The sequence below is a fragment of the Pygoscelis adeliae genome, unplaced genomic scaffold (genome assembly GCF_000699105.1).
Source record: "Pygoscelis adeliae isolate BGI_AS28 unplaced genomic scaffold, ASM69910v1 Scaffold420, whole genome shotgun sequence".
NCBI lineage: Eukaryota > Metazoa > Chordata > Aves > Sphenisciformes > Spheniscidae > Pygoscelis > Pygoscelis adeliae.
In genome coordinates, this window is record NW_008823871.1 from 337,652 (window position 1) to 361,938 (window position 24,287).

At 46.0% G+C, this 24,287-nt stretch overlaps 1 protein-coding gene across 6 annotated transcripts in view; it reads right to left on the minus strand.

Moving 5' to 3' along the window:
• The window catches only part of PLCB2 (phospholipase C, beta 2), a 62,811-nt gene that overhangs the window by 8,507 nt on the left and 30,017 nt on the right, over positions 1 to 24,287 (minus strand). For 3 of the 6 annotated variants that reach the window (XM_009333592.1, XM_009333583.1, XM_009333600.1), the window contains exons 4-27: positions 24,123 to 24,263; positions 23,284 to 23,363; positions 22,609 to 22,662; positions 19,936 to 20,011; positions 19,230 to 19,330; positions 18,359 to 18,525; positions 18,014 to 18,160; positions 17,536 to 17,693; positions 15,466 to 15,548; positions 14,978 to 15,062; positions 13,443 to 13,614; positions 12,530 to 12,627; positions 11,683 to 11,779; positions 10,665 to 10,749; positions 10,111 to 10,235; positions 8,921 to 9,075; positions 8,314 to 8,478; positions 7,132 to 7,231; positions 6,755 to 6,859; positions 5,605 to 5,690; positions 5,411 to 5,507; positions 3,662 to 3,715; positions 1,879 to 2,089; positions 1,473 to 1,641 (exon numbers count right to left, since the gene is read on the minus strand). In XM_009333592.1, the coding sequence (XP_009331867.1) occupies positions 1,473 to 1,641; positions 1,879 to 2,089; positions 3,662 to 3,715; positions 5,411 to 5,507; positions 5,605 to 5,690; positions 6,755 to 6,859; positions 7,132 to 7,231; positions 8,314 to 8,478; positions 8,921 to 9,075; positions 10,111 to 10,235; positions 10,665 to 10,749; positions 11,683 to 11,779; positions 12,530 to 12,627; positions 13,443 to 13,614; positions 14,978 to 15,062; positions 15,466 to 15,548; positions 17,536 to 17,693; positions 18,014 to 18,160; positions 18,359 to 18,525; positions 19,230 to 19,330; positions 19,936 to 20,011; positions 22,609 to 22,662; positions 23,284 to 23,363; positions 24,123 to 24,263 (2,811 nt within the window). Of the gene's footprint in view, positions 1 to 1,472; positions 1,642 to 1,878; positions 2,090 to 3,661; positions 3,716 to 5,410; positions 5,508 to 5,604; positions 5,691 to 6,754; positions 6,860 to 7,131; positions 7,232 to 8,313; positions 8,479 to 8,920; positions 9,076 to 10,110; positions 10,236 to 10,664; positions 10,750 to 11,682; positions 11,780 to 12,529; positions 12,628 to 13,442; positions 13,615 to 14,977; positions 15,063 to 15,465; positions 15,549 to 17,535; positions 17,694 to 18,013; positions 18,161 to 18,358; positions 18,526 to 19,229; positions 19,331 to 19,935; positions 20,012 to 22,608; positions 22,663 to 23,283; positions 23,364 to 24,122; positions 24,264 to 24,287 lie in introns of those variants that run through there. The other 3 variants (XM_009333607.1, XR_664007.1, XM_009333618.1) reach the window with 3 other exon arrangements.

The window sequence follows — 24,287 nt, forward strand, 5'->3', positions numbered from 1 at the left end:
TTATGGACAGCTTCCTATCTCTTTGTGCAGGAGGCTGCACCAGATTCACTGTACTTGTGGGTAGGTGGCAAACAGCAGTAGAGCTTTCCTTCTAAACAACAGAGGCTAGCAAGAGGATGGGCCTTCTGTCTTGTGGAAACAAAGTTCTGTGGAAACTCCTGGCAGCGTAAGTGTCAGTGCAGTCAGACCTGCCTGCACCGCTGCCTGCTGAGAGACAGCCTGAAAGGAAAAACCCTGGCTGCTGGGCTACATGCTGTGCAGTGAGAACTCAAGGTTTTTACTCCCTTTTTTGTAGCCTTACCCACTAAATCTCAGAGTCTTTGACAGAGTTGTGAGACAAGGATGTTTTATTCCTTTGGCTTCTCTCTCTGGTGATAAGCATGATTTCCAGGTAAGCTAGTTCTCAAGAGGCAGGGTTTTTTTCCCTCAGGGTTGGTATAGGCTAGACCAGCCAGTCTTGTAGACAGCTTGCAAGATGCTTGTCAAGCCAAAGTGCACCAGGGAACCTGAGATTTAAGACATACGATGCAAACTCCTTCGGAAAATAATGATAGGAAGAGGCCTCCAAATCCTGGAATCATCCCCCTTTCATTGGAACAGATGGCGTATGCCGTATTTATCATCACCATCTCGTGGACTGCACTTTGTCTCCAGGCATTACCGTGTCTCTTGCTGGCATTTGCTTAAGGGGGGGGGTCTGAGGGTGTGGGAAACACTGATGCACTTGCAGGACTCACTGGCAACACCTTACCTGGACACTTACTTTGACTTCTACTGAGTCAAACAGCAAAACACTTTCCAGATTTCAAGAGGAATGAGATTCAGCCCTGCTGTCAGTGCTAAGGGTGGTCCTAGGAGTACTGTCCCTCACAAGGCTTTCATTTTACCAGCACAGATGCAGCAATGGCTGCTCTGTTCCCACACATCATCCGTCCTGGTTGAATGACGGTGGTGAGCGTGGTTGCCCCTACGGCATGTCTGTAATGCTCTGATGGTTGCCACTGGTGAACCTGCAGGGCTTCAACATACCTGTGTGTCACCCTAGCTCTGACGGTACAGCATCAAGCAGGGAGCCATAAGAAGCGTGGCACAGCCTCATGTACCCATGCTCCTACAGAGCTGGCACCTGGCAGCGTATGAAGCCAATGAACGCCACGTTAACCCCAAGCTAAGCTATCAGACGACTGTAAGCAGATGGAGCCTGATGTGCTCCAGGGCACTGCTTCTCAATTTTTTTTCAAATTGCAGACCTTTAAAAATGTTTCTGCTGGATTTTTATAGCTTCTAACAAATAAGCATCGCTGTCTACATTCCCAATTATCTTGCATGGACCTGACAATTGTTCTGAGGGGTGTTTTCTGCCCTGTGGCCACATTTCCAAGCTCACGGTTTAGTGAAGAGCTTGGGTTTTCAGGCTGTCCTTGCAGGGGCTCTCCTAGGCTACATTTTCTGTTGACACTTGCAGTCCTTACCTCTGTGGCGTGCTGCTCTTTCTTTCTTCGAATCCCACCATGGTGTTCCTCCCCGAGTTGGATGAGGTCCATCTCCAGCCTCTCTCTCAGTTCCAAAACCCGGCTGTCAATGCTTTCTGCCATTTCTACAGGATTTGCACATGTACCAACATCACCTGTTGCCAAACTCCTGCAGAACAGATACAGCAGCTTTGCTGCTTCTAGAGATGCCGATACAATCCTGACCTTCCTACCCACCCCTCAGTGGGAACACCTGACACTCTATAAACCCAGGGAGATGTGGAGGCCCGCACCACTCCGTGCTTCCGAGAAGGGGAGCCCATGTTTCTCTTAGGGATCCCTCTGCTTTGGTTTGGGGAGGTGAACCACAGGCCAGGCCCTGCTGGAGACCCTGTGCTGTATTTACCTCTTCTTCTGGGTTTTCCTAGCGTGTATCATCCTTTTCTTGCCTCTATAGCAGACAGGCTCTGAAAAGAGTACGGAGTATTTCTGCAGCAGCTCCTCCCTCCGTTTACGTCCTTTCCGCTCCAGCTCCCTCAGTTCCTTCTCCTGCTTCTTCAGCAGCTTCAGAAAGAGCTTCATCTGCTGCAGTTCTGCGAGGCTGGCTGTCCGAGGCTCTAAAATACAAAATAAAGAGAGGTTGTTTTCTCTCACCCAGCATTTCTCAACCTGCTGTGATGCCTTTTGTGGTCAGACAGGTTTTTCCAGCACTGCCTTCATTCAGCTTTTCCTCCCTCTTTTCAGCATTACCTGCAGCTCAGTTCACCAGCTGGTGGATGTGTGGCATAGGGATGGCCAGAATTGCTGCCTTTTGGTATTTTGGCCAGAGGAACACACTGGTGGTGATGTGCCAGCCTGTCTGTCTTGTGCCTTGCGCCCTTTTCCACAATTCTAAGTATCCCAAAGATAGCGCAATTGTTAAGCTAGTTGGCAGCTCTAATTATAAGGGAGCTTTTTTGGTATTTCATTACTGACTTTTTGCAAAACTGAGTTACAATAACAGGTACTTACATCCCTTCCAGTCTTAATGCCTGGCATTTCTTCAGTTGTGAGGAATAAATGAAAGGGCTTTTGCAGCAGATGAAAATGAGAAGGGAAGGATGCCTGTGAACTGTTGGAGAACTCGTTATCTGGCAGCAGCAAGTCAGTCAGATGTGGTTATCTGTGGCAGAAGGGCCACAGGGAGTTATCTTCTCAGGGGAAGTAACTTTTTTTTTTGGCTTGGAATGTGTAAAAATTAACAGAACTTGTGGGTGTGTCTGCAACACAAGGCTGTGCAGGGTCAGCTCCTTCTAAAAGGCTCGTGTTGAGGAAACTCAAGAGTACAGCTTAAATGCAAGTCTCTCAGTGAACAAGTCTAGACTCTCAAGCCAGAGCCCACTACGCTTCCATATTATGTGATGCCTTTTACCCGAGTACATATTTAATGTAATCATAGCCCTGTCCGGGGGAACATTTTTCTTCAGGAATAACTTTTAAAACCAAAACTTATTTGGCAACATATCCTGAGTGCAACAGGTTTACTCTTGTGCCTTCAGTTCAGTTTTGTGGCATAATTAGGCACACTGGTTATTAGTGTTTTGTATTGATTTGTATCACACTGCATTAAGGGACAGAAAAGCAGGTGAACAATACATTACTACAGAGGCTGCACGCGTGCTGAAGGCTCCCTGCGGCCACGTTACCTCTGGTTTAGTCAGGGTAAAGGAACCATCAAATCTGGCCAGAGCAGAACTCATGTGACAGCTCCTGCCTCCTACCTTGCTATAAAGTTGACTTGCTGCAGCCAGTGGCCTCAGAGGGCTAAAGCTGGAGCAGTCCAAAGCTCTCCTGACCTACCTGTGCAGATGGCAGTGGCCCAGCTTGGGTAAGGCACGGGCCACGGCAACTTCAAGCCTCTTTTCTCCTTGAGACCTGCTGTGAGCTCAGTCCCAGCCTGAGCGCTCGCCACACGCCATGGCAGTTGTCAAAATGGGCCAAATGGTGCCACAGGCAGGGAAACCGGGTCCCCGAGCCCTAAGATTCATGTGGTTTGTCTTTAGTGCTGGCTACAACAGGCAGGGTTGGGTCAGGTCTTTTTTAATTTGCAAAACAGGCTTCATCTCTATCCCAGTCAGAAATTGGGCAGAGAGGGAATGTAAGATGACTGACAGGGCCTCAGCCCGTGTGAACAGCATGAGAGGAGTTACCTGCAATCTGCGTCACTTCTATCACATTTTCGTCCTTGGCGAACGCCGCTGCTCCTGAAAATCACAAAAGAGGTTCCTGTTCATGTTCTATCTTGGATCTTCGGGTTGAAAACAGACAGCGGAGAGCTCATCAAGAACACGGGCCACATGAAGGATGTTGGTGTGAATACAAAGGAATTAATTAAGCTGCTGAGATGCTCAACTGCTTGGGAACTTTGTAGTAAGCACAACAGAAAGGGAACAGGATTCTCTGCCTTGCCAGAGAAAAAGGGCATTTGCTTTGTATTAGCTGAATATTGCTAGTGATGATTTGGCACATGTAAACCTGTTTTGATTAGGCGAGAAGGATGGTCTGGCCTGAAATTTCAGAAAACTGATTGTTTTGATACCAACACATTTGAAAGGACGCTAATCACGTTGATACAGTTAATATGGAAGAAATACTGATTAGCTGTCAATTACTACAAAACAGAATAGAATGGAATGATGTAATCTAAGTGTACGGTAGGGGACATGTTCTTACCTCACCTGCAATTACTCTATCAATTAGTTTGGATTAGAAGCATATTTGAGGAACGTTCCTTCTGGCACTTTCACCAATACTACACCTTTAACGTTTGTTGGCTATCTTGTTTTGTAAGGCCAAGAAGGTGCCAGTATGAAAGGAACAAACATACTGTTAGGAAGATCTTTCTCTGCTAGAGCTTCTTTAAACCTAGTAATAAATGCTGACTTTGTATTTTGATTTCTATTAAAGCAAATCCATAGCTTTTTTTCCAACTCATCTGACTGGTCAGAGTTAAGCAGTTTTTGCCCTTGTTATTTTAATGGGTCCCCATTTAATCTAGCAGTCAAAACACAGGACTGTGCTCCATTCCCACTCTTGCAGAATGCCAGATCTGTTCACTCTGAACTTGTAATGGATCTTATGAAGAGTTCAGTGTTCATCTGAGCTGATGAATAAAATTACTAATCTTTAAAGCTCCGAAGTATTATATGACTGGACTCTGGTCCAAGTGCAGTTTCACAAGAAAAAGAATTTTCAAGGGGATCTAAACATACTTAAAATGTCAGAAATCAACAGTAATCTACAGAAAGAGACCCTTGAAAAGAACAACAAAGAGGCGAAGAGCGGTGAGGTATTACAGGATAAAACCAAGCAAGATCTTAAAACCTTTGTCTCAGAAATATCCAGAATTATCATGTCTTTGCTCAAAATCAATGTCCAACCTCCAATTTCACACGTAAGGTGAAAGGCTACATCTCTGCCACAGGCCACTTCTTCCTTGGACAGTGGTTCCCTCTTAATGTAGTTATGTCCCAGGGAACTCTGTGCTGAACCTGGAAAACTGCGGTCCTCTATCAGAGCGCTCAGCATACGTGCACGATAGCACAGGAAACAGCAGTACTACCCCGATACCTTAGCCCTGCCTTGGAGGGGAAAGACAATGTTCATGCCTGTTGGGCCTTCGGCTTGTTTCCCGGTATTCTCAGCAGATACCTGAGATTACTTTTCTGTTGTGGAGTAAAAGCAGCATGCACGTCACACGCACTCCAGCCCAAGAGTCAGGGGATACCTACAACTTTTGCCATTAATGACAAGCACCAGAATTTAAGTCGGTGACTTGGCCTGAGAGGTTCTGACCCCGTTACCAAGGATCTTTACCCTCCAGCACTTTCTCTTTCCAGCCTTTTGAGTGTACAGGCTTTCCCTTTTACTTTTAGCTCACCCCACATCCACAGCTTTACCTGCAGGCCCATTAGAAAGAGGAGTGCTGAATTTCCCAGTGAAGTCTGGTATCCCGTTAGTTTCAGCAGATGGGAAGCTTTTCTGTGTGCCAAGCCTCTAAAACAAAGATCAGAGGTAAATCAAAGCTCTATTTTGTCAGGCTGAATCCATGCAACATGTTTTGGAGACAATGACAGAACTTGGAAAAACTTACCTCCACCGAGCCATCTTTTAGCTTAACTGATCTCTTGTCTTGCAGACTGAAGAACTTAATGGGGTTGGAGAGAGCAATAGTCAGATCTAGAAACAAAGAGGAGGTCGTTGCTCAGATTATCAAATAACTCACTGTACTCTGGTTTCCTTTCTGGCCTAGGACAGGAAATTGTGGACAAGGGGTATTTTGTATGCTCTACTTGTAACAAGCTTCTCCCTGACAGCACGAAGGGACGGGACCGTCTTCACCTCAGTCCCTTTCCAAGGTGACGGCTCCCAACTGATCGTTAGGGCAGCTCTACGAAGCTGAAAAGAGCATACTGCTCCCAAAATCCAAAGCCAGGTTAAGACTTTCCTAACCTGCACAGCTCCCTGCTCCAATTTTCCAGTCCAATGCTGTATAAACCTGGTCTTTTTTACGAATATGTGTGAAAACCACCAATTTCACAGGATTTCCCCCATGAATAAGGTTCATTTGTACGAACACGGGAAGAGAGAGTAAACATGAGAAGTATTCACAAGAACATCTGTGGCTGATGCTGTTACATTCTGCACGGCTTTGTTCATGATTGTTAAAAGTTTTGCTGTTAGTACCTCCGGTGGGGCTTCTTTCCCGATTCATCTCTCACTGTTTGACCATCCCCCTTTTAAAGGAAGATCACTGTATCCCAGTACCAGCAAGAACCTCCCTCTCTTCAAACAGGGAAGAACACCACTCCTGTGCTCTCTAAAACCCCACTGCTGTCAGTCCCTGATAGTTATCACCTCTGCACTCTAGGAAACCTCTCCATGCCACTGAATAAAAGCAGTAAAGAGACCGACCCATTCCAAACCAGAGCGCGCTGCACGTCAGGTGTGTGCGCATCAGCCCATGCTGGGAACCAGTCACAGTTAGGGTGCAAGCATCCACTCTCTTCCAGTCACAGTTAGGGTGCAAGCATCCACTCTCTTCCAGTCACAGTTAGGGTGCAAGCATCCACTCTCTTCTGGTGAAAGCAAGGGTGTGACACGGTGCCGGCACGCGCTCAAGTCCCACCCTGACAAGCAATTAAGGGTGCAGCAGGAAAGCACCGGGCTGGAAAAATGCTTCTGGATCACAGTTTGGACAAAGCCAGAACAACCCCCCCCATGTGCATTTTAACGCGTACTACCTGCCCAAGCATCAGGAACGTAGTCCTTTATTTCCAGGTACACAAATAGAGAAGGCATGGTGAGCGGCATGTTACTTTCACTGCGGAGACAAACGTGGTGATAGCCTGAAAACAGAAGGCAGAAGAGGTAAGCTAACAGAATCTCTGTCCCTTCTTGTTTGTGTGCTCCAACAGTAAAACAGTCTCTCTTTCCAGAAGGGCACGGAGGACATATTACGGAATTAAGCCAAGGCTGTAACAGGATGAATTTGAAGGCTCCGCTGCCTACAGGAATGGAGATTAAGTAGCAAAATACGCAGATGTTCGTATCTTCTTTACAGCATCCAATGGCTAGGTCTCAAGGGCACAAAAGCTGAAGGAATTTCCACAAAATTTACCTGAGTGCACTGCAATAACGGGAATGACACGATGACCAATGAACTTCCCTCCTTCCTCCCAAGCCACAATTTTGAGAGACGCCAACTCGGGCATCATGATCTAAGGAAAAAACAGAGTAAGGCACCAATGCCCTGACCTCTAACTCCTAACAGCATACTGGCTTCACTAAGTAGAACCTCACTCTCTCCTCCTTCCACCAAAACAATGCCATCTCTCCAAGGAAGTCACTGCCTATTTCTGCACCTGGTAATTTAAGGCTACAGTTTATCACAGACATAACTAAATTCACAGAAACTCCACAAAACACAGGCTTCTCAGAGGAGAGACAGCACAGGATCACAGGAGGGTGTTTACCTAAAGAAAAAATGGGGCAACAAACCCTCCAAACCACAGCTTCCATGAAGCAATTCACCAGAGAAGGGAATGAACTTGGAAGGATAATTTAGCAAGCATGGTAACTTTGCCATAAGGGCTCTTGCCTCCCTCCTCCCCCATTTTCTTCTGCCATAAAATGAACTAAAAATTATTCTGCCAGAACTGAAGCCTGAAAAGCGTTTTCTGAAACGAGGATAATATTTATCTACCACATCCCAAGTAGGCTGAAAATACCTGCTATTTCACAGTGTGCTTGACAGAGATGAATTGTGTAACATGTATTTTGCTTTTGTAACTTACTGCAGAAAGGCCAAACATTACTGTCACCTTTGACTTAACTTCCCCGTACCCTATAGCTGGATTAGTGACCACTGAATTCCTGGGGACAAACAGGGCAGCTTTCTGCATTCTGGCACAACTGAAAACCTCCCTCTGGTCCCATTACTTCTCCAGTTTGTCTGTTTCTCATTTACAGTTTAACCACAGACATTCAGTTCCTTTCTGCTTCCTAGTGCACTGCAGTCTGAAGTGCATCACAAATGGGAGACTTTTGAAGCCCGTTATTTCCAGAAATGTTCCCAGCTCCCCGTTGTCTGCACAGGGAAATACTGATAGAGAGTTGTTTTGGATATCGTCGTTGGATATTATCTGAGAGGGCAGCACGTAACTCCTTGTGTGTCTAAAGCCGTGACTGAGATCTCCAGAAGGGAGTCCCTTCTGTCGTCACTGACCTCTCAAGAGGCAGTGCTTGTGGCCAACAGGATCTTTAAGGATTCTCTGCCTAAATTACCGTCAAATGCTATCACCTTTTCAAAAACAAAAGCCTCCTCTTTCCATACAGGGTTAATGGAATTGGCAGTGGAGGTCAGCTTGGTTCTGTATTTGCGTTTTGTGTCCCTTGGCAACCCAAACAGCTCTACTTCCACGTATGTCTTCACACTGCGGTCTGAGAGGAACTGACCAGAGAGTATCTACGAACAAGCAGAAACATAATTAGCAACTGCTGAAAAGAATAAAACGGAAGAACCCACCCATACCTTCACCCCAAAGTCACTCTCCTACCCCGAAACATCTTTTCTGCTGCAGCTTCCAATCCACAATAGGCTTTTCTTTTACCTCCACCCATGTTACTTGCTTCAGCACTTCCTCCAACCTCCTCCCTCCCCATCATCACAGCCTTGGCTGCTTCTGTGTGGCAGATGCTACATTTCCATTTTCATGCAATTATGATTAATTTAAAATAGTGAAAAGACTGCGAGTTGCCATGGTAACACTCTCCCACAGGACTCTCTGGGTTCATTTGCCACTAAGAACCCTACTGGGTAATAAACAGAGGGGACATAGATGCCAGTTATATACGTGGCGCCAGGAACTGGCTGTCAGGGGAGGAACAGCACCATGGCTTGTACTTGCCGTGACAGACAGGGTGCTTGCCACCACCACGTCAATGCGGTCCACAGAAAAGGGGTCAAACTGCTTGTCTGGACGCCGCATGAATTCATGCTTGAGCAGATAGCCACACTGGCCGTTGAACTCAAACAGAGCCATGTTCTGCTGCATGGGGACATCTGAGATACAGAGGAACACAATGAGCAAAATTTCTGTGGGACCTCCTCAGGTGGCTTGTGTGCTACAAGTGAGCTGAAAGATGCTGTACTTTTACAGCCCCCGCTAGCCAAAGGCTCACAAAGCCATTTCAAAAACTAATTAAGCCTCTCAGCACCCTACAGGGAATAATATTACAGCAGCTGTTGTAAGAAAGGTAAGTGGTTTGCTTATGATTGCACCGTAAGTCATGGGTAGAACTAAATTAAAACCTACTTTAAGTACCACCTGCTATTTTTGGGTGTGAAGTAAATAGTTGTCTGAACCCCTCTACTCCGTCCCCCTTTCATTTTGGGCCTCCTCTCAGTCCATCTTCTCCTCTGCCACTTCTCTTGAGAACACTGTCTTGTGGTTTCTGTCTTCGGTACGATATCCTCTTCATAACCAATCTCTCTCCCTTTAAAAGTTGCTTCTTTTTTTTCCCTACTGATCCTTCAGCTAGTCTCCTACACTCGCTATACATAAGGCGAAGAGGGGTAAAGAATAGCTTTCTCTGGACGTTTTTCTTTGTCTCCTCCTCATGCTAGTTGTGCAGCAAGGAAAGGCCCTTCTTCCCTGTTCAGTCAAAATACTGGAAATAATAGCATAGACAGGCCAGTCCTGTAGCCAGATGGAGCTCTGCCTGCTGCCTCGCAAAGAGGAAGCAGCTTAGGGAAGCGGGAGCTTCTGATGCATTCATGCACATTATTTAGTCTGACATCACGCTACAGGACAGCCAGACGGTACCCAGACACTGGATGACAGCAAGTCCACGTACGTGTGTACGCACAAGTGTGTAGGACCGGCATCCTGGTCACTGTGTACCAGGTTTGTGTTGGGCCTAGAAAAGTGGTCTGTGGGAGACTGAGTCAAAGAAGAACACCACTTTGGGAGAAGGCACACGGAATAAACGCATTCAGGGAAACAGCAGCAGTAGGAAACAGCAGCGAAGGAAGAGACAGTGAACATGAGCACACAGCCTCAACCACTCAGAAGCTGGAGGACAATGTGACACTCACCCATGGTCTGGAAGTTGAGTGCCACCATCTGACAGCCGACGTTCCAGAACATCTGGGGCATGTAATTAGAGGAGTCCATCCGGGTGCCTTTGGGGTAAATCCGGCTCATCTGTCGCTTGTTGTATCTACAGTTGCTCTATTGGAAACAAGTCTGGAGCACTCCTTGTGTACCCTGGGGCTAGCTCACGTATTCAGATTATGAAAATTGTTTAAGCTCTGCTACCAGATTCTCAGAGCCTTCCAGGACAAGAAGGAAGAGAGGCCCTGGCAACAACAGGCTCCTTTCTCATACCCTTTCCACTTAAGGACAAGCATCTGGCAGCCTTGGCATTCGCTACAGCAGGATGCAGCCTGTCAAGAATCTCTGTGAACAGCCCCCAAGCCACCCTGGAAGATCCCATGTCCCACCTGCACACTTTGTATCTCTGATGAAGAGTTTACCAGGTCCTGAAACCAGAAGCCAGTTGGCTATGCCTCAGCCTTACCCAAGCTTCAGATTAGCTCTCATACTCCATGCAACCAACTACACTGGACAAAGGTTGCCAAGAGGATACTCTACAAACTGCACAGGGAACTTGGTTAGTAGATCGTAAGCCTTCAACTCCGTGAAGGAAGAGATGACGTAACTCCGGTTTTTCTCTAGAAACAGGAGATAAGAAAGCATTTAGGAGAAAGGCATGCCCAGCCCCCATTCCGTGTGTGGGGACTGATGGACCCAAGAAGCACTTGGCCTGTTTACTCCCACTTTCTACCAGGTACCGTTTTCTATCAAGGCAATTTACCTTTCTCTGGTCCCTTGAAAAGGGACTGAAGAATAATACTCCATATCAAAGGTGATTTATGTTTACCAGGGAGACAGTGGTTGTGCACTACAGGACAGGAACTTCACGGAGTACAGACAGGATTGGCTCACAAAGCTTAAATGGCAATAATTTTGCCCATCTCTTCCTGGATTTCAGTAACATTTAGAGAATAGCTCCTGCCTGGAGTTTTAGTTCCAAGTAAATCCAAATATTCAAAGTCTTGCACAAAGTTCTTTATTTTGTCGAGTTTCCCCTTCTTCACTCCCCTATTTTTTTCTTTTTCTTTTCTTTCTTTCATCAATCAAACCAGCTCACTCAAAGCTAGACCCAAATGTGGTAACTGTTTAGAGGAACCTATTGTGTATAAAGAAATTGCGTGCATTTTCAGTGTTTCAGATGTTTCTCTGTCCAATCACCACAGAAGAGGACGGCCAGTCACATACATTAAGAAAAGCTGGGCTCAACCCTGCCCTCAGAAGCAGCAAAGCGAGCCCACAGAGATGTCACTGGCCTCTAGGCTGTTTCTTTTCATCCTCACTCATATAACTGGGAGCAGTATCTGACATCTCCCTGTTTTCTCCTTAGTACAGGGAGGAGGGCAGAAGGGAAGTGTTTGTGACCACGTGCATGTTGCGGGAGAGAGAGAACACAACAGAAAATAGGTGAAAGCAAGACACAAAGGCAGGTGGAGAACAGCAACATCTGAAAACATTACTCTCCTGGTCGAATGGAAACACTTGGGATCCCGAAAGGACTGAGTTTGACTTACGGGCAGAGACTTCAAAGGAGTCAAATTTGATAGGCTGTATGTAATTAACTAGGCTGGACATTTCCTCGTACGCTGTCACTTCCAAACCAGCAGTGCCCTGAACAGAAAACAAAATCCAAGAGAAGACAGATGGAGAGACCTTTCCTAGAGATGAAACAAAACACACCCAGGGCTTCACAATCAAAGAACTCTGGCGGCTGCCCTGACCAGAGCACACCGGTTTCTTTGGCTTCCTGGTCCTACAATTACATTGTGGGCAGCGTAGTCAGGGGCACAGAGTTTCTAGGTAGCTTGGAAAAAACTGAAACCGAGGCGTACGGGGAGGTATCAGTCAGTATGTAAGAAGCCCCGGACCTTGTTAACCTCTCAAAGCACGGAGTCTGGGACAAACCAGGGACATTGTTTTCCCTCCTCTCTGAGTGATGCTAGGGAGACAGAAACAGAAAATGTTTTGTTTTGTTTTTATTCAAGGGAATGCAAGTCTCCTCCTTCCCCCTTTTCAGCAGCAGCACTTCATGGTTCGCTAACAACTTTTATCAGACTAAGGCTAAGCCTCTCCAACACCCTGAAGGCAGACAGTTATCTCCAAATCATGCAGAATATCAAAGGCAGAGTCGGAAATAACAACTCTTCTGCCATATTCTCTATGCTTGCAACGTCATTTCTCTTATTCAGTTTCTCCTGCAAAAGTCGTGTTGCATGGGGGAAGGAAAGCCCCTGACTGGTCACAGCGCAGTTCATTCCCCTTTGAATTTTGGTTCATCTCTATTCAATATGGTGAGGCCCCAGAGAAAACTGGAGGTCAGGAAAAAAAAGAGAAAAGGAACAAAACCAACAGTGACGCTACCTCATCTGACTGCATCTTTTTAATTTCCTCTTCATCCAGGTTTCCGTGATGTTCATCCTCTTCCTCTGGTTCCTCTTCAGCCACATCACCTGCCCAGACTAAGCACATACAGCCCACATTAGTAGCACATATCAGTAGCACACTGAGACAAGACATTGCAGATTGCTAGCGATGGAGAGTTCTGCAAGACCTCACAATCGAGTGGAAGAATCACACAATTTTATTAGCCAAATCGAAATATGAACTAGCACACACAAGGTATCAAATCATTCCTCCTGCAGGCTTCCCTCATACCCCAAGAGTGACAATCACAATGCTGTTTTCCCCAAGATTGCACACATTCATGGGAATAAATGTCCATTTCTAGGTGCTCTGTAGCGGTGCTCACCTTGTCTTCATATGACTTCACGTGCTTCTACCATGACAGGGACTGAAAATATCACTGTTCTACCACAGGTTCCCTGAGCCCAAGAGGTGACAGCCTTGAGACTGGAGGAAGGGAGGAGAGTGGGGCTGAAGGTTCTATAAATCTTCAAGAACCTCGGGGTGAAGAACTAGGTGAATTTATGGCTATCAGAGAGTTACAAGCAGTAAAAAATTAGCCACCCTTCCATCAAACCAATAGCCAGCGTGTATCAATGAATTACCAACCTATATGCAGCCATATACCTCTAGGGTAGGCAAAAGAGTTGACTGATGAGCAGGGCATAAGTTGATCATCTCTTTTGGTTGGAATGAAGTATTTGAAAACATTCTGAAGATTTAACTTCTCTTCCAAGCTTATGCTGCTTCTTGAGATACCTAAATTAATGACTAGTACTGGCTTGCCTCAAGCTAGTATTGGGTGGAAAGTCTCCAGTGGGCCAGACTTGCTCATCTAGCTATACTAGTCCCATTTTCCCTTCAGACATACCAGTATCTTCAGCATCCATAGGGGTTGGCTGCTCGATGATTTCTGGTTCCACATTCTTCCCTTTCTTCAAAGAGTTCTGCCTCTTCCCAGATATAGATTGTTTCTTTTTGTTCTTAATCAAGATTTTCCCTAAGAGGTCCTTAGGACTTGGCAGAGGAACTCCTGGCTTCAGCTGCAACAGATGAAAATTCAGTATGAAGTTTATCACAAAGACAGAATTCAAACAATCGTCTCTCCTGTCCCTCCCAGTACCATTCCTCTGGCCATTTACTGGCGCATGGACACATCTCTCACCCACCGTATACTTTAATTTCTCCATCTGCCGGCATATCCCACTGTATCTACGCAGATTTTTTCTAAGACTTCACCTTTGGTTCCAGACCAGCATTTTGCACCTCTCAGCCCTCTCATGTTCTGCTGCCTGCACATGTCATGCTGTTCCCAGCCACCTATCCTGCACCACAGCTAAAAAAACATCTACATGGCCTGAAGGCATCCACACACCTCTGGCTTTCACATTCCACCTACCTCTCTCATTATCCCAGCGGCTCAGTCCTAGATCAGCACTCAGGCCATGTTTAAACACTCTGCCTGAAGCAGATTTGAAGAAGAGATCCCAGAGTAGGTGGCTCAAGACAAGGATGTGTGACTCAGACTGTGCTTCTAGACCTACACTCCCTGTACAGATAGCAACAGGTCTATTAATAATTTAGCTAATACCCTGAACTGTTTCTCCCCACACCCCCCCCTACCCACCTGATTTGCTCACTGCTTCTTTTCAGCTCTTCTTTTGATCTCAGTGCTTTAAAATAGATGTTTGGGCTAGGCGTCTCAGCTCCCCCCTCCACTACATATCTCAAGGAACTGCCTCATCCTTTGCAGAACACAGGCACTGCCCGTTACTTGTAAATCAGTGTTCACTTGCAAGGCAGCTGAGGTAGCAATGTGCATGGAGATCACCAAAGATGTCACCGTGTCCACAAAAAGACATGCTTGTACAAGTAAGAGAAAGGGTCAAGCAGATTGGGAGCTTTACTCAGCTATTCTGAGCACAAAGCTATGCACGTCACTGACCTGCCCATCTATGCCTGGAAGGGAATATTTCCAGGTCAGAAGCAGGAATTGAGAAGCATTGGTAGGAAGATTCTGAAATGCTACTAAGCCCTTGTTCCTGTTTCTTTCCAAAGCAAGTGCTGGCAGACAGATTTGAAACAGTACCATGTACAAAAATACACTGACTCATCTTGGTACAACTGGTACAACTTGGCTACCTAGAGCTCAGTTTCCAAAATCACTCAAGTCACTGAGTGTTAAATAAGAGCAGAGTCAGGCAAGTGCTTAGGAAAACCTCTGCGACTGAGAGGTCTTCCATCCACTGACTATGTTGCTCACCCCTATGAACCAGGCTTATTTGTTCAGGGCGTTGTCTTCTCTTTCACTGTCCTTGTATCTGTTGTGGCACCTCCTAGCACCAGGAGTGACCATTTTTTTCAGAAAGACCTCTCCACTAGCCTCCTTCCCCAACTTCCACTTACTGGGTATTTTTCCAGCGGTTCTGTCAGCAGCATATCTCCAAATATGGTTCGGCAGTACTCAGCCATCTTCGCCTGCTGCTTGGGCCTAATGAACAAAGAGATCAAGCAGGAGTGAACAGGAAAACAGATGCCCAAATCCAGAGCTTAGCACGAACAACCATCTCGAGATCCATGTACTCTACCCAGAAAACCATCTCTTGCCTTCACTCAGACAGCTACGCAGATCTTGAAGTCCCTTCCCAGGCCGACTCCCATTTGTTCATACTCTGCCATCCCAAGCTAAAAGGCTGCACTGCACGATTGTGGTCACTCTCACTCTGCACCTTTGGGCTCATCTTTCACCTCTGACCCACCTCCAGTTGCTTCAGAAATCTCAATCGATGTTTTATTTCAGCTCAGGCACTCATTTAAAACCCAGCACCCCTTGCCTGTATGCTTTCTGCTCTGGACAACAAAGAACTCAATTCTCCCTATCACTAGATACTCACGAGTCCACATGGTTCTCAAAGGACAGGATGACAGGGTAGAGAGATGTTTTAAAAGCACTTTCTGCAATGGCCTCAATAGCATCCTAAATGAGAGGCAATGGTCAGAGAACAGATCAGCACTCATTAATAACAGAGACACGCAGCTGACCTCCCACTGAATGGCTCCAAACTCATCATTGTCAGGAGCTTCTCTTTAAAGTAACTTCTCCCAGTAAGAAGGTGAGAAGTGCCATCTTTTTCATACCCACACGGATTTCCAGCTCCAGAGGATACAATGTGCAGCTAAACTCAATAGCTTGCATAAAAAATGAAGCTGAAGATGTAAGAATGTGAGGTTTTATTTTTGTTACATAGTTCAGCGTGCGTATATAAACAAATGTGAAAGCATCTTGCCAGAGAGGCAAGTCACTGCCACATGCTCTTTGAATTGGTAGAGAAAGGTGTATGCAGCACCAGATTAAACTGCTTCAAACCCTATTTATACTTACCTCTGACTATCATCATATACTTACCTTTTCTATCATTTCACCTGCTTATAAAATCCTTATGTCTAGCAGCAGAGAAAACCGGAATGTTCAGTAACCAGCAGTGCTGACATTTCAAATGCAAATACCATGGAAACATTCTCAGCATTAATTATGTAAGAAAAAATAATTGTATTTTCCCCAAGCCCCTGTTAAAGTGCCACAAATTTTCCACTATTTTCTTTTCTGGTGCTGCTAATGGACACGGTAAAGCAACGTCATTTGCTCCTTTGCAATTACGGTCCCCTACTCCCTCAAAAGTCCTGGTTCAGCCATGATCTTAGCACTGAGGGAAGCTGCCACAGCTGCTCCTGCATGGACCACTTGGACTTTCTATCACAGAAGCCTGCAAGGTTCAGAGGAGGAGAAGCTACAGAAAAAGCTAGTAAAAGGCCACAGGCAATGGTAGAAAAGGGAGCGAGGTGTCGAGGGAAAGATCTCAGTATTGTGTAAAACTAAAACCTGGGCACATGCTGCGTCAACAGGTTAAAATTTCCTTGAGGTACAGTCACATGCTTTAGCAGAACTCTGCAGTTACAGCAGCTACAGCTGTCATTATTTCTCCTATCTGTAGTGAACTGCTGTGCAAAAAGCAGCAGCGGTACTACAGGGTTTGGGAAGTTACTGACACTGAATATGACAATACCTCTGATCCTAAGGATTGGGTTTTCTTTCCCCGCACATAAATGTTTTAGTAATAGTGAAGTGTGGGAACTGGGGGGAAGATATGGATTAAGAATAAATAGCTTTAAAAAGAATCTAAAGTGCCTCTGCCTGTTGGCAGCAGCTGTGTAAAGGAGTGTGGAAAAAATAAGTGCGATGCATTGATTTTTAACCTGCAAGCTGTTTGTAACTCCTGCGGTTAAATGCCCTGTATTTCCAAGGGAGAAGTAGGCTTTGCACTGTGCTTCTGAAGCCTGGGAGCTGAATCCTCAGGGAAGCCATCTGCCCAGCATGGTAGAGGGCAGTTGCTCCACTGAACACATGCCACACGCTCATGTAATTAGGAAGTAATTGAAACCTATTCCTCCAAAGCGCCACCACGCGAGGCTGTAAGCCACAGAAACCCGCTGTAGACCAGTTAGAAGATAAACTCGTTTTAACCATTTGTTTTCTAAAAGTCATCCTGTTTGTTTCTCTGATGTGCATCTATCCATAAATCCACCATCCTCATGCAACGTTCTGTCCATACATCCATCTTGCTACACAGCCCTGTGTATGCAGGCACATCTACTCAACCATCTCTCCATCGCTTCTACCCGAGTGCCCGCATTTCCCTCATTCGTTCATCTTCATCCAGCTAACAACCTCTCTTCCAGTCCTCCCACTCCAAAAACATACACAAACTCCAACCTATTGCATATTTGTTCATCTTTCATTCTACCCACACATTCATTCTCTTGTCATCTTGCTATCAATCTTTTCCTCTCAAACATCTTTGCCATCAGCGCATCCATTTGACAGTTCCCTCAGCCAGCCTCCTCAAACAGACATCAGTCTAAAACCAAGCAGGGGAAAGCATGTATGGAGAAAACTCTTTCCATACCTTGAAGAGGATCTCAGTTGTCATGGTGAACCCGTGAGTGATGATCGGCTCCTCATCTGGGGGACGGCCCTTCCAGCAGTCCAGCTCCACGCAGCGGCAGCCAGCCAGCAGCGTCTGGCGATACATTTCGGGAGACGAGATACCAGAAAACTGACCAGCTGGAGGAGAGCAGAAGGAGGGAGGCTTGACATTAGCTATTCACGTGGGACAGCTTCTGCATAAACTGGAGCAACAGAACTCTCTGCTGTCCTTGAGCAGGTGTACGTGGCAGACTGACAAGATGTTTTCGGTTACAGGGTGACGTTTCTTCTTCTTACACAGCATTTAAGTGCCAAGCCCCTCAGAGTGCATTACAGCCCTCAGCCCTCCAAACTTCAGGGCAGATACATCTGCCTGACTGATTGTCAGTATCGTTCATCACTCCCCAGTGGTGGTACCTACGCGTTGGAGCTGAGGCAGACTCTGGAACTGCCCTTACCTGTTAAATATGTGTTGTGTGATGAATTGATGAAGTAGTGTGAGAGCGGCTGGGTCATGTCCTGGTACAGCACCAATTTGTCCAGTGCTATCACATTGTTCTCAGGGCCACAGAGAAACCAGACCATCCCCTCTGGAGACAACTGCCCTACATGGAAAACAAAGCTGTTAATGGTACCGGAACAAAATGGTTCTGGCACCTCCTTGCCAGTGCGTTGCAACACAGGGACTTGTGAGAATCAGGCCGACTGCTCCCCTGGGAAACTCAGGGTACCAGAAGGTGCGAGATCCTCTGCTATTTTCATACTGCCTCTATAGCGAGACTTTTGGGCTGAACAAGACTCACCTCTCTGGATGTTAATCACACTGGGCTCATACTTCTCTATCAGGCTCTGCACCTGCTCAGGTTTGGCTGGTGGGAAAAGGATGTCATTGAGGCGAGAGTCTCGCTGCTTCTTGTTGATAAACTTTGCCAAGTGTTCTTTGGTCATGTAGGGCTTTGCTTTTAAATGGCTAAGGTGAGAGAATTACAGAGGAGCAGAGGTTAAGGCCTGTGTATTACCCAGAAAACCTTTTCACAAAAGAGAGATTGGTCCTTCCTCAGGTTAGCAATGGGTGTCCGCCTCCCTGGGCCCACAAATTTCTGTTTTGTCTACATTACTTCCCGCAAACGATGCTTCCCACTGTGGCCTTTCTTCTTCCTCGCTAATTCAGTACTGTGAAGAGGTTGTGCTGAGGGGAGCACAAAGCATATTTTGAGCCTCTGACTCAAACTCTAAAGGCACTTGAATTTCAGAGCACACTGAATTGCTTGTCCTATGAAATCAAGTCCATTTAAGAAGTCACAGATTTAGCTACTTGAAAAAAGAAAGGTCACCAGCTACTTGTGAGGATCTGTGGTTCTCACGCTGTACATGGCCTTGTTTGGGGCTAGCCACAAGCAGTATCACATTAGCATGATCTAGTGTTGACCTGGAATCAACCCTCCTGATGGCGACAGTTAAGAGTCCCTGCAGCACAGTGAGGTCTCATCCTTTTTATTCAGGCTGTGAGTGAAAGCGTTAAGTGCGCTGGCACTGTTTTGCGACCTGGGTTCCTGCCCTTCTACGGCTTGAAACCAGACAAACCACATAGGCAAAAAGGAGGGGCGAGGGGATTTTATGCTCTCTTTTGCCACAAGAGATCAAGTTCTCTGCTGTAGCTTGAGGGAAACTTACTGTGAGGTAAATATCTCATCAATCTCAGGCCGTGGACACAGATTCATGAGGAAAGTTTTATACACAGTCTCAGGGAAGTCCTCTGGGTTGATGGCATCATTCTGAGAATGCAATAAAGACACGTCAGTATCACAAACCCACGATGGCTTTCACCTCTCCATTAACACCCACAGTCCAGCATTTGTTTGTGACAATGCAAGTGAGCGGCTGGAACATCTGGCAAGGTGTTTAGGAAAGAACAGATGGAGTGGAGAAGCACCATAATGCCCTATTTCAGGACGGACAGTTATTTCAACTGTCCCTCCGTGCCTCTTGTGTGACAGTATAAAGCTAACGCTCGATGCAGTGGTAGGAGCTGTCAGAGGCCTGGATTGTACTCTGCGGGTTGGTAGAAGCGCCAAGATTAACTGTCAGATCTGTTGCTTCAAAGAGCAGACAGTGAAACAGGCGGAAGGGAACGTGCTGCTTCTTGTGCCACATAGTGCAAGTGATGGAGTCACAAGCACTACTGCAATACAAACAATAAGAATTGATCCTAGCAGGCTTGCAGTTAAGGCATGGCAGCTAGTGGTAAGGAAAAGGTTTCACAGCAACTAAGAGCATCTGGGCTGATGATTTTTTCATAGCCAAGGGCGTCACAGTCAGGGTAGGCAAAAAGATTATTCTCAAACTAGCGAGACCTTTGGCTACCTAGCGAAACCCTTACCTTGCCCTTTGGAAGATGACAAGCGCTTAATGCTGCTTCCACCCTCTTCCTGTCTGCAGGAAACATCTGAAAAATACTGACCAGACAGGGAAAAAAGAAATCACCACAGTGTAGCAGGAGTGAAGTCAGAAAGCCTAGGTTTGGGTGGCTGGGAGCTGCAGCCAGAGTGCAGGACACTCAAAATACACAGCGGAGGAGACTGACAAGAAGACTGAAAACATGAACAAGAGAAGACAGACAGTGTTTCTCCAAGGGAGTAACTGATGTACCAAGTCTTATAAATCTACAGTGGATTTTTTGACTGCTGCCTTAATACAGAAGTTCTATGTTTCTGCTGTGGACTCTGTAAGAGCCCTGTCACTAAACTGCATCAGCTGACTCTCAAAATCCCTCTTCACTGTCCTTCCCCTGCCCCTCTTGGAGGTGCCCCCTGTGATGGCAGGCCTCATGCCACAAATTCCCCAGGACACTTCCACCCACAAGACACTATCCCATGCGGCAGCTGGCATTAGCAAGGAGTAACTTTGTAGTCAAGACAACATTCAAAAAAAGCAAACAAACATTGTGCATGCTTGCTGCTTTGAAAGAAGGCAAAATTTTCTGGAACCAAAGGTTTTCCATGAATTCAAGGAGCAAACTCATTACACAGGCAAAGAAGCTGGTATACTACCTGATAGAAGCACAAAAGTCTGCTGTTGCAGAAATCAAAGCTCACCTCCAATTTAGAAAGGTGGGTACTGGTCTGCAGGGCAGAATTCACTTGGTCAAGCCTTCAGCTTAAAGCAGCCTCTTTACTGCACTATGGAATAGTAAAAATGAACTCTCCCTACTTTCAGAGTATCTCAGTCAGCAGCAATGAGGTCTCCTCTGTGGATAAATTTAGATGTCAGCTCTATTAAGCTCCTGGCATCACAGGTGCTCGCAGCCAAAAAGGGGAACAAAAAGTGCCAAATGTGTTGACAGGTGGAAGAGTGTTCAGTGGGAGCTGCAGCAGACTTGTGCAAACTCAGTGCATGTTGGCTCCCAAGCTGCCCTTGCCTTGCCTTTTTTGCAAGGCAAAAATTGCAGCATCCTTCTTATGATTCAAAAGGGATTTAAAAGTCTAAAGAGAAAGGCAGATGCTCAGTGGAATTTTCAGAAGAATTCCAACACGGAGTTTTGAAAGCCTTACATATACCTGCACCTGGAGATACTGAATATTTTTATAACTCTGGCCCTTATTCTGGGCTATTTAACGGCCTAATGCTTTACACAGTAAAGCATTTTTACCACTCTGCAAGAAAGACAGACCAGGGCATTGAAGAGAGGTACAGCCTGTACCAGGTATTTTTTCTAGCTTATTTCAGAAGAATAAGCTGTTTTCTCTCTGCAGTAATGCTACCTTGCTTGCATTTTAAAGATCAATTCAAAGTACTCTTCCCTAGCGTGAGTTATTCATTAAAGACCTATACATTTTTAAAAGCCCTTTGATGAATACACTGGTTTCTGACAGAATGAAATTCTGCTGGTTGGTGGTTTAGAAAACAAAGAACAAAAAATGTTTATTGTTGAATAATGATCAACCACCCAGGAGCCCATATAGCCAGCATAGACTTAATCTAGAATCGTTATGCAATATAACACGCAGTAGGTAGCATATTTATTACAGGTTATTAGCACTTGCCTCTTGTGATGCTGTAACACAGCATAAACCTAGAAGCAGAGTGGTTCAAAACTTCCCAGTGAATACCCACAAATGCACTACCTGCAGGTCCTTATTCTTAAAACAAAAGATAATTTACGCACCCAAAAGGGAATTCAGCGTGGCAGTGCAGCCTTTTGTCACTCATTCATGAGTTGAATCAACACGGAGGAGCCACAGGAGCAGCCATGGAGTGATTTTACTAGGGAAGACGCTGAGTGGCACAAAATCGATTCTAGATTTCTGCCATGCAGCGCAGGGGAGAAGTAACAGGCTGGTCTTTGCGTCAGCAAAGCAGCCTTGGCTTATTATAATGGCAGTCCTACCCTGATGCACAAAGCCAACCCTGGGGACAGCAAAGTGCAAATCTCCACTGTTCTGTACTTGAACCAGCATTAACATTGGCCCAGAGGTCTGCCCTCAAAGGCTGTTTCCCTCTCATGCACATCCAGAGTAAAGACAGAGGGCAGCGGAATTACACCAGTGGAGAACAGCTGTAGTGGTCACACGTGAAGAAAGGAGACAAGCAAAAGCAATGGACTCCTACTTCAGGCTAGCCGGGGAGTCAACTAAAAAGTTCTCCAAATACAGAACTTAGATGAAAGGTAAAACGAGTCCTACCCTCATCCACCTTTCAACTCAGGTTTGCAAAGCAATCTGTGATCAGAATTTTACTGAAGTTGCTTGGTTTTGTGGACTATTTCTTGGCAACAGCCAGGAAGTGAAATCCATGGCTGTTTAAGGCAATTTCTTGCTGTAGATGAAGACCACAAAAGGTCTCCTTTCCAGACCCAAATTATGTCCCAGGCCCTTCCTTGGGAGGACCCTAGGTGCAGCAGGAGTCCTTTCATGGCCTGAATCCAGAGGGAACGATCTCCACCTCTTAGGTGCAGAAAGAGCGGGCAGCTGAAGCCATTGGACAACCATCCTCTTACCAGCTGCTCTGCCTTTAGTCTGACTGAACGCACAATAAAACAAGTATCCATACTCACTTCCTGACAGGAATCTTCCCCTCTGCATTGAGCTGCATCTTCAGCTTCACCAGGCTGTGAAAAAAACCAAGATTATGAAAATGCACTTGTACAATCTTAGAGGTCCTATTAAGTAAGGAAAAAGAAAAAATATGCAATTGGGAAAACAATCTAACAACTAACTGAAAATCAGGTCAGCTTAACCTCAGACAGAACCTGTTCCTGTTTCTTGGGAAGGAGAAACAGGCAAATTATAAGAGTTTAGATAGCAGAAAGATTCCTCTGAAACATAAGATATAGATATGAGATAATGATATCTCCTATTATTTAGCGTTCCTCAGCAATCCCAGGTGGCCAACCAAACAGTATTACAGAGCAAAGAAAAAGAGGCAGCACTTTGTTGGGGGGTGAGGGCTGCGACTGTGGTGGGAGACACATTTGAGGCTCAGAATTTCAGTTTCTCTAATGCCACGTGTGTTTGACTGGCTCAAGCACTTCTGTGCCAGTCAGTTGTCATGCAACATATGGCCCAACTACCAACCCCCTACCTGTGCCTTGGGGCTCCTGAGCTGACACAGGACTTGTTTTGGAGGCTGCCAAAGGACCTGGATGCTAAGAAGCCTTTTCTTTCTAGTACAGACAGAAAGGGCACTACAGGAATGTTTCAGAGAACAACATTTGTCAGAAATCACTTACATTTTCTCTAGGAAGGTGTACCGAGAAGCGTTGTATGTGAGGGGATTCCGAACGATGGCCATAATATCCTCAGCCCAGCTCTGGGAACAAACACACACACAAGGCAGAGGCAGTTGGGCATTATGGAACTGCACCAAGAAGTACACAGCAACAAACATGGAAAGGGCATAGAACCACAGAATGATTTGGGTTGGAAGGGACCTTTGAAGGTCATCTAGTCCAACCCCCCTGCCACGAGCAGGGACATCTGCAACTAGATCAGGTTGCTCAAAGCCCCATCCAACCCGTCCTTGAACACTTCCAGGGATGGGGCATCCACAGCTTCTCTGGGCAACCTGTTCCAGTGCCTCACCACCCCCACAGTAAAAAATATCTTCCTTACGTCCACTCTAAACTTACCCTTTTTCAGTTTAAAACTGTTACCCCTTGTCCTGTCACCACAGGCTGTGGTAAAAAGGCGGGTCCCGATACTGCTGGGCTCCAGATCTCAACAACTGTGCTCTGGGCTTGGCTGTATCACCTTCCTACTACCTATATATACAAGCAGCTGAAACTTTTTCACGGAGTCTGCTCAGCTGTCTGTTTATCCATACGAAGCACGTGAAGGACAAAAATGACATACTAAATTTCTTCTACTGGTCCTTCTCCATGCAGGGCAGAAGTTTCTAGAACTATGGAGGTAGCACACCTTACTAGAACATAAACCTGCTTGTTTATAACCTTGCCAGTAACACTGACAGGGCTCAGGTTCCCTGTCTTCCCCTCTCCTTTCCCGCTCCCCACTTAATGCCCCAATCCTTAGTGTTTCCCAGTCCTTCCTTGCCCTCAGGACCCGATACCTTGCCAACATTCTCCTTGTAGGACACAAAGTTATGGAAAGTGAGGTCCACCATGTCAGGGCCAGATACAATAGTCAGAGTCTTAAGCAGGAAGGTGCTGTGAGGGTAATCCAAGTTAAAAACCTCTCTGAGCTTCTGGCACTGCAAAAGAAACAGAACAGATGG